The 16915-nt window shown below is 38.4% G+C and overlaps 1 protein-coding gene across 1 annotated transcript in view; it reads right to left on the reverse strand.

The window, feature by feature from the left end:
• Nucleotides 1–257: 257 nt before the first annotated feature.
• Wrn (WRN RecQ like helicase) overlaps nt 258–16915 on the reverse strand; it is a 112434-nt gene continuing 95776 nt past the window's right edge. Inside the window, exons 28-34 of the mRNA XM_051169407.1 lie at nt 15816–15891; nt 15482–15594; nt 13646–13760; nt 11184–11315; nt 8617–8779; nt 4118–4323; nt 258–556 (exon numbers count right to left, since the gene is read on the reverse strand). Of these exons, the coding sequence (XP_051025364.1) occupies nt 437–556; nt 4118–4323; nt 8617–8779; nt 11184–11315; nt 13646–13760; nt 15482–15594; nt 15816–15891 (925 nt within the window). The 3' untranslated portion in view covers nt 258–436. The remainder of the gene's footprint in view (nt 557–4117; nt 4324–8616; nt 8780–11183; nt 11316–13645; nt 13761–15481; nt 15595–15815; nt 15892–16915) is intronic.

Consider the following 16915-nt stretch of genomic DNA (forward strand, 5'->3'; position numbering starts at 1 on the left):
ACACAAGCACCGACATAAGGAAGTAAAGACAATGTTTAAAATGAGTCTGTTGCCTTAAAGTCACAGGACACCATTTCGGCAATTTAAGACTGCTTCGTATTTATCACTTTGTAACCAGGTATGTCTGCCACAGAGACACAGCCTACATTTCCCACATACACCACCGCCAGAAGAAGAGCGACTGTGACAGCGCGGTGTCAAGGGTCCTGAGAGCAGCCTGAGAGGAGGCCACCTCAACAGTCTTTGCGGCACTCGGGCTCTTAAACGGTTCCGACACTTCATCTCAACTGTGGACAGGCAATTAAAGATGCCGGCTGCTCAATGTCTAAGTGGGTTTTACTTTGGACTTTAAGTAATTTTAAAGCTGAAATATTTCTTTTCACTCTTTACGGGAATAAAGGCAGAAGGACCCACACATTGTTCTGTAGCTGTCATCTTAACTAAAAAGACCTTTCTTTTTTGTCTTGGCCATTGATGAGCTGCCAATATCAGCTGAGGGCACACTTCCTTTGGCAAACCACTGGGGTAATTTTCTCTTTGACATGTCAGATGGTGTCTATAGAAAACAGAATACAAAGAATTAGCATGAGAGCTGTAAAAACGACACAGGTACTCTGAATTCTCCCCAACTACTCTTCCCAAGCAAACACAATGAAATACAAACATCTATAGAATTCATTTTGGGGTGAAAAAAAATCTAATAAATAAAGGATAAAAATTATATCGATTCCTTAAGCATTTACTTATCATCACATTACCATCCACTTTAAAGATGCTTTATTGTTATTATTGGACTGCATGCACATGCGCACATGTGGTGTGTGTATGTGTGTGTGTGTGTATACGTGCTACATCCATGTGGAGGTCAAAGACATCTTTCAAAGGTCTTTTTTCTTCTCACTATCATGTTGAAGCAGAGGTTCTTGTATTGTTTTCCATGCTCTGTACTCCAAGCTAGCTCCCTCAAACTTCCAGGCAATTCCGGTCCCCACCTCCTTATCACCCTATGAGGTCTGGGATTACAGATGCACACCACTGTATTTGCCATTTCAATATGAGTTCCAGGAATCAAATTCAGTCATCAGCCTTGCACAGACAAAACCTTTTACCCACTGGACCATCCTGCTGGCTTCACTATGGACTTTTACCCAGTGTGCACCCTGCTGGCTTCACTATGGACTTTTACCCAGTGTACACCCTGCTGGCTTCACTGTACCTTTCAAGTCATTCAAGTTCAGGCACTCCTTTGCTAAGTAAAAACCTGGACGTCATTTTCAATCTACTAGTAAACACATTCATTCTGGCTTGACTGAAGTGGTGAATTTAAAGGGCTGGGAACACAGTGAAGTGTTACAACACTCCTCTGGCATGCACAAGGCAGCAAGTCCAAGAGATTTCACAGAAAACAAACAAAAAACATTAAAAGATGATGGAAGCGATGCTCTAAGGAAGGCGCACGAGCATGTACACAGAAAAAGAGTTTACTGAGCACATAAAAAAAGAAGCCAGGTCCTGGCCTCCAATTCCTTGCAGAGTGGCCAAGAAGCAACAAAATTGAATAAATGAAAAAGAAAAAAACCTTTGCTGCATAGACTGCTTTGTGAATTCCCTGACGACCATAGATCCTCCTCTAAGAAAAAGAACAAATATCTGCAGGCACAACACTTTGCATACAGCCCCAGGGGCGCGTCTACGAAAATCCTTTGGACCCCGTCAAGGCCCAGAAAAAATATTTAGTGCCATGAAAAGAATGTTATGCTACACCATCTGTGCACAAAAACAAACAAGCAAAGAAGCAAACAAACATTACCAGTTGAAGTAGGTAAATATTCTAAAACCTACAGTGGTACAAATGAGAGTATGGAGCTACGTCACTAGTCTTAGAATAAAAGAGCAGAAATCGTGCTAATAAGAATACTCCTTGGAATTCAGCCAAGTTGGTTTACTTACTGGGAGCATTTGAAGGCTTTGATAATAAGGTAGCTTTCTTTAAGTTAAATGTGCCTGTTAGTATAAGGTATAGTAATGACATAATTTATACCATTTCAGGAATGATAACCTTCTATATTTTATCAATTACTTGCTATATTTTATTGTGTTTTCTGCTCTTAAAAGGTTTCAAACTATTCACAGGTAAGGGTGGGTGGGACAAAAGATACTTAGGAAAAAGAATTATATATTGAAATTTCCTATTGAACATTGAAATACTGACGTTTTACGTTTAAGAAAACGAAAGCTGTTTCATGTTGCATGTCAAGTAAAGAAATTCGGTGCCAATGAAGGGCTGCTGGAACTTTTCCAAAGCGAAGGGACAGGCCTGGCTGGGCCAGCACCTCTACGCCTGCTGTCCGTTCCCAGCCAAGGAAGCGGGAAGCACAACAGAGCAGATCTATGCGCTCTGGAGAAAACTTGACTACAAGGTAACCAAACGCTACCTGGAATAGCAAAGAAAAACTTTGGTGGTGAAAAATGCCCAGAAATGGGACAGAGGATGCGTCTGGCATACAAAAGGCTCTAGGTTTAATCAAGAAACCAAATGGCTCCAAGTGCTGAGATCAAAGGTGTGCACCACCACGCCTGGAAAATCCATTTTCGATAAACGGAAACAAAAAAGAAAAAAAAAGTGAAGCAGGACAAGTGTAATAGAGACAATCAGAAGAGAAAACCCAACAAAAAATGAGGGAGTACGGCTTATAAGACAATTCCCATATTTTACACACTACACCAAAAATTTCATAGTTATAGGAAATTAATATGGCCACCCTGAGCTATGACTTGTTTTGCAAGGGCAGCAAACCAAATTTCACATGAAAATAAACAACAGAATAGGGACAAGCTCACACCTCAGACAGCAGACTGGCATTAACAGTAGAGTATACCTTTTCTGTATTTATAAGTAGGAAAAACAAGTAAGAAAGCCCTAAGTGCTCAGTATCAGTTCCAAAAATAGAAAGGTAGGCTTTCTACAGGAGCTAAATTTCATTAATTCTACCTAAAATATGCACTTGCTAATATCACTTTTACAACTAACACACTATGAAAAATGTCAACATTCCCAAGTAATTAAGTCACTAGGTTATCGAAAACAAGATAACATAGAATAACACACAAAGCTAACTAAAGTCAAGAATTTTAAAAGACCAGTTCAATTAAAAAAAATAAAAAAGATAAGTTCCCTGTATTTTAAACCAAGAAGAGTGAGCTGTCAGTGCTGGGAACCCTGTAGGAATCCCTGCAGCACGGGAGTGTGGAGCCTCGGCCCCAGTGTGAGTGTTAGCAACTACAAGGCAGCGCACCCAGCTTTCCATAGGAGAAATAATGCAATTTCTGTGAGTTATTAAAAGCTCAGAAATTACTATTGGCCCTGGAGATATTAAGCGTCAAAACTGCAAGTTTATAGTGATGTCAGGAACGATTCTTCTCTCACTGCGATGTCGCAGGATACAAAGAGTGACTTCAAGCACTTTTAATACCATCTAAAATAACACTGAATGCTTACTTTTTCTAATTGTGCAAGCATCCCCATGTTATGCTCACTACCGTAGCTATCAGCATATAGAGTATAATCCTTGTGTCAGAGCATGAGAATGACAGAAGGATCAACATACGAGGCAATTACAACTGAATTAGCCTTCACTCCATTGGACATATGCAGTGCCAGGACACAGACTCCATCAGCTACATCTCTGAAATAAGGTGGACTTTTTTCAGACCAGAAAGCCAAGAGAGGTAAAATTTAAGCTGGTTTTCTATATAATAAATTATTATTCTTTTATTGTCTTAAAAAAATCCATAGCTTTTCTCACAAAACAAAACACAAAAAACCAACAAAACAAAAAACAGGCAGGCGTGGTAGCCCATGCCTTTAATCCCAGCATTCAAGGAGATACAGGCAGGTAGATCACTGTGCGTTCAAGGCCAACCTGGTCTACAAAGGCAGCCATGGATACACAGAGAAACCCCTGTCTCTAAAAACCAAGAACCAGCTCTCTCACATCGCATTTGAAAAGCAAAGGGAACAGTGCACATAGATTTATACATTACAACAGACCAAAATGTACCCACTGGGCACGCAAAGTAACCAAGTGAGCTCTGTAAACGCTGATGTAATCACTACCTTGGTCTCGGTGACTGCCTCCTTGCTTTTCTTAGAGCTCCCAGGGCTCTCTTCAGAGCTGAAGAAACACCTCTTTCTGTTGGGATCACAGGAAGGCTGCCTTTTGCTGTCCGATCCACTCTCGAGGATTTCAGTTACCATATGGATAAGGTATGTGTCAATGTTTTCAGGAACTAACATTCTAATGAGTTTAACTTTATACAAATCTGTAGAAGAAAACCAAAACAACAAAGGTTAAGCCAAGTATTTTAGGAAAGTATGGTGTGAAAATGATAAACTACTCCATAGGACAGAAGAAAAGTGCCTTTCAAATGGTAACATCCTTCAGGTAAATGCGGTAAAACCATGCCTCCCCCTGACGCCACCCAAGCCCTTCGCTCCAGGACCGCCGAGAGTAAGGATGCTGCGCAACTCATTCTGTAAGCTGGGTTCTGTCGGGATCCGTGAAAGTAACACCAAATGGGCACAGATGCTTTTTTAAAGGAAACTGTGCTCCAACTGCCAAATATTGGTTATAAATAAATTGTTCTTAAAATAATTTACTCTTGGGGCTGGAGAGACAGCTCAGCAGTAAAGAACACACACTGCTCTTACAGAGGATCCAAGTTTAGTTTCCAGCTTCCATATCAAGTAGTTCACAACCACCTGTCATTTTAGCTCCAGGGAGTTTGATGCCCTCTTCTGGTCTCGGTAGAGGTGTGCACTCCTGTATATGTGTGTGCACGCATTTCACACACAGACACACACACATAAACAAATAAATGTGTTCTTTTAAAAACAAAACTTTTAGGTTTGGGGGGGTGGGTGGTCTCAAGAAAGGGTTCCTCTGTGTAGCCCTGGCTGTCCTGAAACTTGCTCTGTAGCCCAGGCTGGCCTCAGACTTACAGAGATCCAGCTGTCTCTGCCTCCCAAGTGCTAGGATTACAGGCCCGTGCTACCACCAGCAGGACACAGGCTGTGGAGCATCTCCTACAGGTAAAGCGCTCCTCTTTGTTGAACTATATTCTTTCCACGTCACATTCATCTTCAGTGTCAAACACAATAAAACTAAGCAACTTACAACCCACTTATTTATCTTGACTTAGTTTATTGAAGACAGCAAGCACTCCTGACATGCAACTCAACTCAGTGATCAGAAGCCAAGTAATTTTTTAATGGCATCTTGACAACATGAATTTAAATTGTTGATATTTTCAGGTTTATATTCTTTTTTCTTCCAAAAACTATGGCTTGCTACTTCAGGACTCATCCAAAATGGCAAATAAATAAATAAATAGGCACAAATAAAAGTTATATACAGCTAACAAAAAGTAGTACAGTTGGCTACCTACATATGTTCCAGGTTTAAAATGTAAGACTGGTGCTAAGCATAGTCTTAGAAAGGACTATGTACTAAACAAGTACTAAAATCATCAATGAGATTATCACATCAACCCCATTACAGTTTTTCTGGGTCAATGCACTATTCTAGTTATCATAGAAATCCCACACCTCTTAGTGGCCCTGAGGTGCACTCTGCGCTGTGGATACAGGCTCGACTTTGAGCATCTGCTGTCCTCCATGGTTCTTTAGAATAGTGTTCTGATGAGCATTATATTACATTCATACCTCTGGATTGCTGGAAATGGGGTTTCTGGTTCATAGGTTGGATACACTGTAGTTTGATGTGTACTGGCAAGTTATCTCTAAATTGTGCTGTATCTACTACTATAGCCATTAGCCAACCACATGCTACTGAACATCTGAAATTAAGTAATTCAAATTAATTTTTAAATTAAAAAAATGATATTATACCAGTCCACTTTGCTCAATTTCAAAGCTTATGAAAGCTAAATACAGATCACTATTTTTTAATGTTGGTCATTGATTTTTTTTGACAGTGTCTCATGTAGCCCAATATGTCCATGAAAATCACTGTGTAGATAATAAAGACCTTGAACTACTAATGCTTTTGGCCCCATTTCCCAAGCTCTGGGGTTAGAAGCATGCACCAGCATACTGGCTAAAGTATTTCTAATTAAACGTCAGCATCAGGAGACATGTTATAAACATAAAATGGCTAACTAAAAGCTTAGTACAGAAAAAAATGTAGATATGCTTGTTAACTTTAGATTGAATATCAAAATATTTTAGTATATAGTACAGATTAAACTGTTATGAAAATTAATTATAGCTATAGTTTTTAATATAGATATTAGAAAATTAGGGCTGGAGAGATGGCTCAGAGGTTAAGATTACTGGCTGTTCTTCCAAAGGTCATGAGTTCAATTCCCAGCAACCATCTATAATGAAATCTGGTATCCTCTTCTGGCATGCAGTCTTTACATGCAGACAGAACACTATATACATAATAAATAAAGAAATCTTTAAAAAGAAAAAAGAAAAATAAGGCATCCATGTGATCAACATTATATTTCTATTAGGTAGTACTGTTTACAAAAATCACTGGAATTTTCCATATCTCAATCAATTAATATAACTATAATATATTATATTAATTTTCTTCTGTGAGTTAGTAAAATTAAATGATAATACACATTCTTAATTTTATGATGTAAGTGTTGTATTTAAACTATTTTTTTTAATAAAATAGTTAAAATACTGAACTATGACAACGTTACACTAAGGTTATTTTAAAAGAATTTTACTCCATTTGGAATAATTTTACTTCCAAAATTAAAATATATTACAAAAACTTTCGCACACAAACATTTCCCTCTGGGTTAACTACTGACAGTGATGCTATGTATAGGGTTTGCATGAACGTAGATGTCACTGGCATTTTCACCACTTGTGCACTACCTTACAGTCGTCTGCACTATAGTTCTACAAGTAGGCCACTTGTGGCTTTAAATGAACTTAGTTCATCCCACCCTCCTGGGTAAGTCAGTCCTAAAAGACGCCCTGGAAAGTTCAGTGGCAGCACTGGCTGACCTCCTTCACTGCTCTGAGAGATCGTGTTACTCCTTTGTCGAAGGTCCCTTGGAAACCACCCTTAATTTTCCAGTTCCATGCACATAAAGAATGGGAGAAATTATTCCGAGTATTATCTAGGTACCTCATTAGCTATCTTACTTACCAAGCATAGTTAAAACACCCAATGTAATGAAAGAAGTTTAAAATTATATAAACACAGAAAACTAATGAAAATCACAGAATTATAAAAACACAAAGTCACAGAGTGGAGTCTAGATGAGTGTGAAAAGGACACACAAGGACAAGATTTCAAGTCGTGGTTACTCTATTTTTGAGTTAATATTATATTATAAAAATTTAACCATAACAGATCCATACTGACCAAGTTACAATTATAAATGTGCAAGTATCACTCTAAATCTCATATTAGCATGTCAAACATGCTTTCTCTATACACAGATATGTACAGAAAATCAAATTATAACCAGACTGTATTTGAGAAAGATTGTTTCTAAGTAATTTTATTGTTTTATCATTTTACAAATTCTTGGGTGAGTGACAACTCTAGTTGTTTCCACAGGAGAAAAGACTTTCAAGTAATGAAAAATAAGAATTCACTCAGCTTTTCAAAAAAGGTTTTTTTGTTTTTTTTTTTTTGTTTATTTGTTTGGATTTGGTTTTTCAAGACAGGGTTTCTCTGTGTAGCCTTGGCTGTCCTGGACCCACTTTGTAGACCAGGCTGGCCTCGAACTCACAGACATCTGCTTATTCCTGCCTCCTGAGTGCTGGGATTACAGACATGTACCACCATGCCCAACTTGTTTGTTTGCTTTTAAGATGAATTTTTTAAAATCATATTAACTGTTATAATACATTGACCCTATACTTGTGTATTTAAGAGGATAATCCTCTAATGCGCCTTAACCTTACTGCTATAAAACAAAAATGCATCATTTATCAAATATTTCTGTAAGCCAAGCATAGGACTGAGCACAGTTGAGCTCCCTCAGTGGAACAAGAACAAACACCTTTTTTTTTAATGGTGTTTCACCTGCGTGTATGTCTATGTACCATGTGTGTGCCTGATCCCCACAGAGGTCAGAAGCGGGTATCAGTAGATTGTGGACCACCATCCATGTGGGCGTCAGAAATGAAACCCTGGTCTTCTGGAAGAACAGCCAGTATTCTTAAGTGCTGAGCCGTTTATTAAGAAGGAACTCTTCTACTGGGGCTACAGAGCTTGACATGTCAGTGACTGTCACCACTGACTGCTGGTTAGAGAGAGAACAGTGGCAGGGACTCCAAGGCACTTAGGGGACAATAAGGAGTCCATTGGCTGCTGGGGATACCTGATTTGGGGATGAGTGGAAAAATTATAATCCGAAAAGAAAGAATTTTTCAGTGTACCTTCTGCTGAGGCAGAAATAATTGTTTTTCCTAAAAGAAGAAAAAAAGTTGTCAAAGTGAAATTTCACCACAGCATAAGGGTCAGTGTTGTTAATCTGGAGCTCTGAGCGAATCGCTTGTTTACTTCATGAGTTGACTCAGGTCATTAGGCTGCAGAGAAGGGCAGTGTGCATTACCTGAGTTGATGGGAGGGTTTCGGATAACATCAGTAATGATCTTCTGAACCTCTGGGGTCAGGCCAGCTCGCTCCATATCCAGGGGGTAGCCAGCTTTCACCGCCTGCGCTAAGTGCATGCCAACTGCTGTGAGAGGCAGAAGCCTATTCTCAGCTATGCTGTGCTGCAGAAAGACCAGCAAAGGAACCAGTGAGCTTAAAGCATCCTCCTGCACCTCACAGAAAGAAGACACATCTTCAGGCAGTAAATAGTCACTGAGAAATAAGCAACAATTCCACCTTGAGTAAAATGTTCATTTTAAATATTTCTTCAAACACTATATAGGCCTCCACAGACCACTCTGTATGTTGATTAAAAACAAAAGCACCCAACTTTAGCCAAAAATTCAATCCCTAACCCTTCACTCTGTTTTCACTCTAAGATGCTATTGGGGTCAGCCATTGGCCACTTTATGGTAAGTCTGAGATGTCATACAATCTTTTGGAAATATAGAAAGCTGTATTGTAATGCTCTTAAAATTGGACCTGGTGCTTTGGCTACATGAATTTCCAGGAAGGCAACCCCTGAATGCTCTCTTTAGAAGAGCCCTGGGAAGACTTCCATAAGTATTTTAAACAGGCTCCACTCATAAAATGGGAACTACAACTTAACAAGGATGCTTGCTCACCTTTATCATATACTGAACTTAAAATAATGATGATCAATTTTGGAAAATATTTTTAATAAAGCTTTTAAAATAGATGTGGCTCCAAATCCATTTACAGCATATATTATGTAAAAACATTTCTTTAAACAAAAACTAGACACTCAATGATACTAACATTCATGATATTTCTTTCAATATACTTAGAAAGTCTGAATTTAGACTGTATGTGTGAATGTTGATTCACTCACAGAGCAGACCATCTACAGCAATATTTTCATCCTTCATAAGTAGGTATTAAATTGCTTTCATTAAATTTCTACTCTTTTCCATTAAAAAGTATGAACTATGTGTGTATAATATCAGGGTTATTTGATACTAGGCATCAAATTACCTCCAACTAATTGTATTATTGCTTGTCACTAATTAGTCCTCAGATGTGTTTAATTTTGTGGTTAACTACCAAGGCCCTCTTAGGGCTCCAGGGAGGTATAGATGATCAACGATCATCTTGCAAAATCAAACACTACTACCTAATACCATAAGACATAAATGAAGATATTTCATTCATCATACCACTGATCAGAAAATGTAATATACTTTATGTATTATTATTTCAACTAGAATATACCTTATTCAAACATTTGGAGCCCATTCCAAACTTTCTTGGTAACCATATTCAGTTACTGTGTACACATGATCAGAACATACATATGAGGTATGTTCAACAAGTACATGGTACTGACGGCTTACACAAGATTCAACTTAAATCCCTACTTACCATGTATTTTATTCTTAAAATAGCTAATGAAATCATGTAGTTTCTTTGCTAATGTTTTTTCTAGTTTTAAGTAGGGAACTTGACTATCTCAACATTTAAAGTTAAGAACTGTATGTTTTATTTCCATCCAACTGTAAGCTAAATAAAGTGCCATGATACATGGTGGTGGGGGAAAGCAGGTCCTGACCCACACGAGCTGTTCCAAACCAGCCAGGGATGCAGAGCGGGAGTCTTGTGGTACGCTATTCCAGTGATGTGCTCTCCATCTCGTAGAATCAAAACTCAACAGCATTAAAGACTTATGTTAGAACAATGAAGAACTATTACCCATGGCCACTGTTCACAACAGTGAGATTTTGTTTTGTTTTCCCAGACTTTAAGACAGTGTTTCTCTGTGTAGCCTTGACTGTCCTAGACTCTCTTTGTAGACCAGGCTGGCCTCCAACTCACAGTGATCCACCTGCCTCTGCCTCTCTGAGTGCTGGGATCAAAGGCATGTGCCACCGCTCTGGCTCAGTGATAAGATTTTTAAAAGAGTGTCCAACATAGCTTTGTGGGGGAAAACAGAGCAGGGAGTGCTGGAAGATAGAGTGAAAAGTGAATTTTTAGAGAGTTATTTTTAGATCTTTGAATAACTTCCAGAAGCAGTGTATACATCATCCATGTGTAATAGCATGGTTTCTCAGTTTTGTGCCTTGTTTCTTCTTAACTTAGTGAATTTATTTTCCCCAGCAGTGCTTGAGATAAAGCCTAGGGGCTCCCACATGGAAGGCAAGTGTGCTGCACTGAAGGCGTGGGAGGCTAAAAGTCACACAAGTTCTGAGATTTCATAGTAAACAGTGAGAAGAATGGCATATCTACATTTGGCAGTATTTGATCACATTTTGTCTCTGTGTTTCTTAATAATATGCACACCACTAGTTTTTAACTGGGTTTAAAATGCTTCAGCTACATTTTCCCTGAGCTACAGCTGTGTTCTCTCTGTGATACAGTCTCTGTCAAGATTACTGTGGTCACACTAGACTTGCAGTTGTCACCTGACAGACACAGGCTTACCAGAGGAAGAGAATGCCACTGTGTGTGAAAATTAAAGATGACACTTACTGTATGACAAGAAGTGACAAACCCCAAGGCAGTGCTTACCAAGGACATTTTCTTTTCCTGGAATAAAGAATATGTGACAGCCACAGACTGTGAGAGTGAACATTCTTTATCTCCCATTTCCTGACTTTCCTTCTGTTCCTCTTGAGGTTTTGTACTTGAAAAGATGTCTGTCTGCAGAATTTTAAATGTAGCGCAGATGATGATGATGATGATGATATGATAGACATAATATAAGACCATCAACGTAATAATCAACATATGACTATGAGGCCTAACAGGAAAACATAACACAAAGTCTCTAAACAACAAAGAGTTTTTGTGGGGGAAAAAAAAAAAGAAGTTGATTTTTACATGTTGACTTAAAAAGTTAAATAAGCTAAAGAGCACGCAACAGACTTTCTCACCTTCTCTTTGGCTCATAAGAAAGAATTCAAAAGGAAGCATATAACATCCTTATTGATGTCTCTGAAATAATCCCCTAATCCCCTGGAGCCAAAGACTGAACAGAATCAATATGCAAGTTTACATACTATAATTATAGAATGGACACACAGATCCTAAAGAAACACAACCTCACCATATCTGTGTATGTGAGATATACATAACTCTATATGTTTATGTGTATGTGTATACATAAATGCATTTATATTAAAATACGTTATATAATAATTCACTGTAAAACACACGTCCCGACTACAACTCTGGCCTGTAAGCATCATGTAAACCTTAGATATCGAGCTGGATAGACGACTCAGTGGGTAAGGGCATGTGTTGCTCTCCTAGAGACTTGAGTTTTATGTCCAGCACCTGCACATCAGGTGGATCCTACACACATACACACAAACACACACACACACACACACACACACACACACACACACACACACAGTACATACAGTATTTAAAAGATAGATTTAAAAACCATTTTAGATATAGTTCCTTATGAAATATCCAAAAGAAAGAACAGAGAAAAATTAAAAATATAAAATTCATTAAAAATACTGGAATTATCTTAAGCTTTAAAATAAAACTGTTTTTTTAAAGTCACATATAAAAGTCAAATTAAAACAGCATACTCTAGTTATAACAAAACAAGAAAACAGATAGCTTAACAGTGCAGTGAGCCTAGTCTCTTGATGGACAAAACTGGTTTCCTCTTGACAAGGTAATTTATCGTGATCTATTATGCAAAGATATGTGAGGAAGTATTTATGGGCTTTGCTTTGAGGACACTTTGTTTCTATATCCTGTCATTTAGGGAGTTCAATAAAAATTTAAATATATTTGAAGCAAATATATTAAAATATTACTGAATATAGTGGCTTTTTATTTATTTAATAAATGTTTTCAATAATGCAGGCAAAGTGCAGAAGTCAGCAGTCGTTTTTCTCTCTCCAGAACATGTGGGGAGGTTGTTCATTGTTCATATCTATTATGAAATACAATGAATTTCATACAATTTCTTATAGAAGGCTATGGAAGAGAAATTTTAAAGTTGCCAAAGGTATTCTGTTTCAAAAGAGGAAACAGTATACACAAAAATCAGACATTCCTATGTGGAGCCGGGGACAGTCTTCTGAAGATGACCCAGAGGGCCTGCCCATGTGTACCAGGGAGAAACAAGCCCATACCCTGGCATGGGTGTGTAATTTCTCTACCACTCCTCACCATTTCCCTGATTCGGGGGCAGAAGTCGTCGTTTCTGTGGTTCATATAAGCAAATGGACACCCAGGGAAAGAAAAGAAACTGTCACATTCACAATGTAAACCACAGAGCTGAAGTCTTGGTCCCTGACTCTGAGTCGTCACAGACTCTGACGATCTCATCTCACAGTGTGGTTCACACAGGAGTTTGAAGAAAAACAAACAAACAATCCTTGTGGAAACAGTCACTTATGGTGAATTAAGAAATTAACGAATGACATGAGGAACACACTACAAAGACTGAAGAGAAAAAAATGAACGCTATCTAATATCGAAGGATCTCATTACAGGAAGGGCCACTGATGAGGGCACATGCCAAAACGTATAAAAACCAAAGTGGCTAGGTTCCTTTCCAACTAACAGCTACATATATACATAGCTCCAATTTTAAACTACCATATTGGAGAACTTGTCAGCCAAAATACAATACTTATCCAAACTTAAAATAAAACTTTCTAATTACCTAGACATGTATATAGATGGCTACTTTATCATCACCAAGAGAGACAGGTAGCCGCCAGGCATGGTGACCACTGGAAAACTGGCACAGGAATCCAAGTTCAGTCTCAAATGGGCTCTATGGTCAATTCCAGGGACACGTGGGCTACAAAGGGCGATCTTGTCTCAATTAATGTTGAGAAGTTTGTAGCTAACATGTCACAACCATTTGCTGTAAAAGCATCTGAGCTCATTTTCTAAGTGTCCAGGTGGAAATGCAAATCAAGGGAGAACGTGTTGCCTCGGAAATGGTCAAATGTGTTATTCTCTATGAGCTTCTGTAAACCACCATATTTTACCTGAACACTATTCACTTGACAGAAATCTTTGATGATTTCCAACAGAGGGCCCAACAGAGTAGCTTTGCCTTCAGAGACACCATCAATCTGTTTCACATTTTCAACAGTAGTTGGCCTGTTGTTTACAGACAAGAGAGAAAGAATTATGATGAAGCCACCGAGTCAGCATCACTCCAAGACTACAGCTGATGCTCAGACTCGCATTTCACTCAATACTTGTATGTTTTTCTACAATCAAAACCAGTGCTTTTGATACAAACAGCCACACCTCATAATTGCTTTCTCTACCTTTGTCCACTGATAGATTTGCTATGTAAACAGTTAACAAATAAAGGCACCACTTCCATCACCACAAAATTCAGTGCTCGTACTAACTGGTGAAGAGATCGTTATCAGAAAAGAACACACTAATACCAGTGCTCCACTTAGTTACCCATATTATTCACAGGTATGGAAAGCTATGAGGCTCTAATGGGATGGTAAGAAACACTAAGACACTCAGAAGAAAGTCTCATTCATATTTCATCCCTGGTAACGTCAACTGGCTCACTAGGCCTTTAACGTGATGGGTTTATTTAAGTCTTTGTTTCTTGAACTTCAGATCTGCTTTAAGTCCATGCTGCTAGTTAGAACAGCTACATGTTAAATGCCCTTATGATACGGCTTCTATGGTACACTTTTAAACCTACATGCTACCCTCATGGAATCTAAGGCTCAATTTTTCCCCATTATGTCCAATATCCAAGACAATATAATGTCTTCTTTCTGAAATCCACCAATCTAATTAGTGATTACTTCATATCAAGTATATTCTCTGAATAGTGAAGTGCCACCTTAGAATATTTATTTAGCAAAATAGTAATAGCAGCATGAAAGCTACTATACGTTATTCTTAGAACATCCTGCATTAAAGCAATCCCTATTAAGTGAAATTTAGTGTCAGAAAAAAAAGTTTTAAAGGAACCAAAAGGCAAAACATTGGAAGTCCATCCTAAGTGTACTGAACGCCTTGTTCTTCTGGTGTTAACGTCGTAACGAAGGGCTAAAGATGTAGTGTCACTCACAGAGCTTAAGTCCTAACGTGGTATTTGTTTACAGCTAATTATATAGAAAAGCATCCACCACACAAGCAACTTTGGCGTTCACCTGAAAGCCCTGATAAGTTCAAGAGAGAGGATTATTTGTCTGATTAAGACAATAGGGACCATGACGGAGGAAACTGTAATTAAGCCAGACTTAAGAAGAACTGTGAAGAATCAAGAAAGTCAAGGCAGAAACGACATACATGAAAATGAGGGGACAGTGCCCAGCAGTGGTAAGCAACTCAGGTCACAGAAATCACTCCACACTCTGTCCTGAAGTGAAAACGTTGGTTTAAGTTAACAAATACAAGGGCTCGCATTCCAAGCCAAAGAAGTCAAGACCATGTAATTAATTTGTTATTAAGTTATCAGATGTGAGGGAGTGGCCAGCTAAGGTCTGAAATAACAACAGGGAGAAAAGCTCGGCCTGAGAGACACAGAGTGTGTAATGAAGAGTTGGAGGTATTTAAATAAGAGGAGTGAAAGCAAGTATGTCATTAGGAGAATCATAATATAACTAAAAACTTAGAAATATGAGAAAAAGAGGTGTTCAGATGACGTCAGTCACAGAGGGTGAGAGGCTGATGGATGTGGTTTTATAAATATGGCTCGCTCACAGGGAGGCGGGGTATCTGAGAGAGCACTGCAGCATGGACAACGAATGTGACAGTTGCATCATAGGCTGAAGCCATGTCGCACAATATGTTTTTAGAAATCTAGTATATCAAAGAGAATTGAAACCTCAACAGTTTACCTCATTTTGGCCATATCCAGCAGAATCTTGTTTGTTGCTAGAATAGCGGGCGGCACATCCATTTTATTAGCATGTTTCTGCCTAGCTTCCACCAACTTGGCATATAACACAGTCTAGCAAAAAACAAACAAACAAACAAACAGAACAAAACAAAAGTAGTGCTTTTAAAAACACTTACAAAGAAGACGCCTTTACTTTTAGAACTCCAAACACTACCCTTTTCCCTTAAGATGAGCTGCGTTGATGTCTATCAGAGTATTAGCTGCCTATTTATAAGCTAACCATCCCCCCCTACCCACACCCACACACTCACACGCATGCACACACGCCTTACCCGAGTGTCCACCTCTTGGGATGAAATGACCGGTTCTGGGGAGCTGTAAGATGTCCCTGGTAACTGCATCAAGACACTAAAGTTTTTAAAAGAAAATAAATACACTTTTCTTCTTTCCTCATTAACTTTCATTTCATACTGTAAATAAGATTCTTTCCAAAACTAGAGTGCATTCTTCACAATACCCGTGAGAAAATTTGTCCTTCAACTGCAATAGCCGAGATATTAAACAGTTTGGATCCGATAATTTATTAAAATGCTACAGTTAAAAGTACCATTTAGTTCTTTCACAGTGGCTGAAGGAGGGCATCTACCAATCTTCCTTCTCGGCCACGTGATGGATACAAAATATTGCTTATCTATAGGAAAGAAAACATTTTGCTAACCAATGGAACCAGTCTGTTCTTCCTGAGAAATCACCGATTCTGGTTACTAGGCAGCATTAGCAGAGAATCACTACAGTTATCCAGATTTTTTTTTTCAAAATCAAACAAATATACGACAAAAGACATAATTGGGATTCTTCAACAACTGTACCAAATATATCAAATTTCAAGAAAGGAAATGTACTGCGATGCAAACTAGGTATGTCATAAGAAGTGTCTCTCCGTGATAGGTTAATTATAAATGGGAAAAGCTGCAAAAATGAAATTGTGTAAGATAGACTGTGATAAAAGATGTCAGATATAAGTTTCTACTTCTTGAAAATAAGACAGTGGGTGTGTTTAGCATCCCAGAAATATTTGTAAATTTCAATCCAAGAATTCAGTAATTACAATATAAAGAATTCATTCCCACATTTATCAAGTTCTAACATGTATATTAAATTGATGCGCACCTGACAAAACATAGGCAGTTCAAAGAAACACCAAATTAATAAAGAAAATGATGAATGTCGTGATCGAAACTTGTATTTTCTATTTATTGTATATGTGTGCATGCATGGCCCAGTATATGCATGTAGGTCTCAGGAGAAATTGAGGGAGCCAATGTCCTCCGTCCACCTCTCCACTGGCGCTGGGAATCAGGCTTAGGTCATCTCTCATTCATCTCATAAGCCCAATTTAGCATCTACCTTGTTTTCATTACTGACAGGCTAT

This window comes from Acomys russatus, chromosome 27 (genome assembly GCF_903995435.1).
Source record: "Acomys russatus chromosome 27, mAcoRus1.1, whole genome shotgun sequence".
NCBI classification, from domain to species: Eukaryota; Metazoa; Chordata; class Mammalia; order Rodentia; family Muridae; genus Acomys; species Acomys russatus.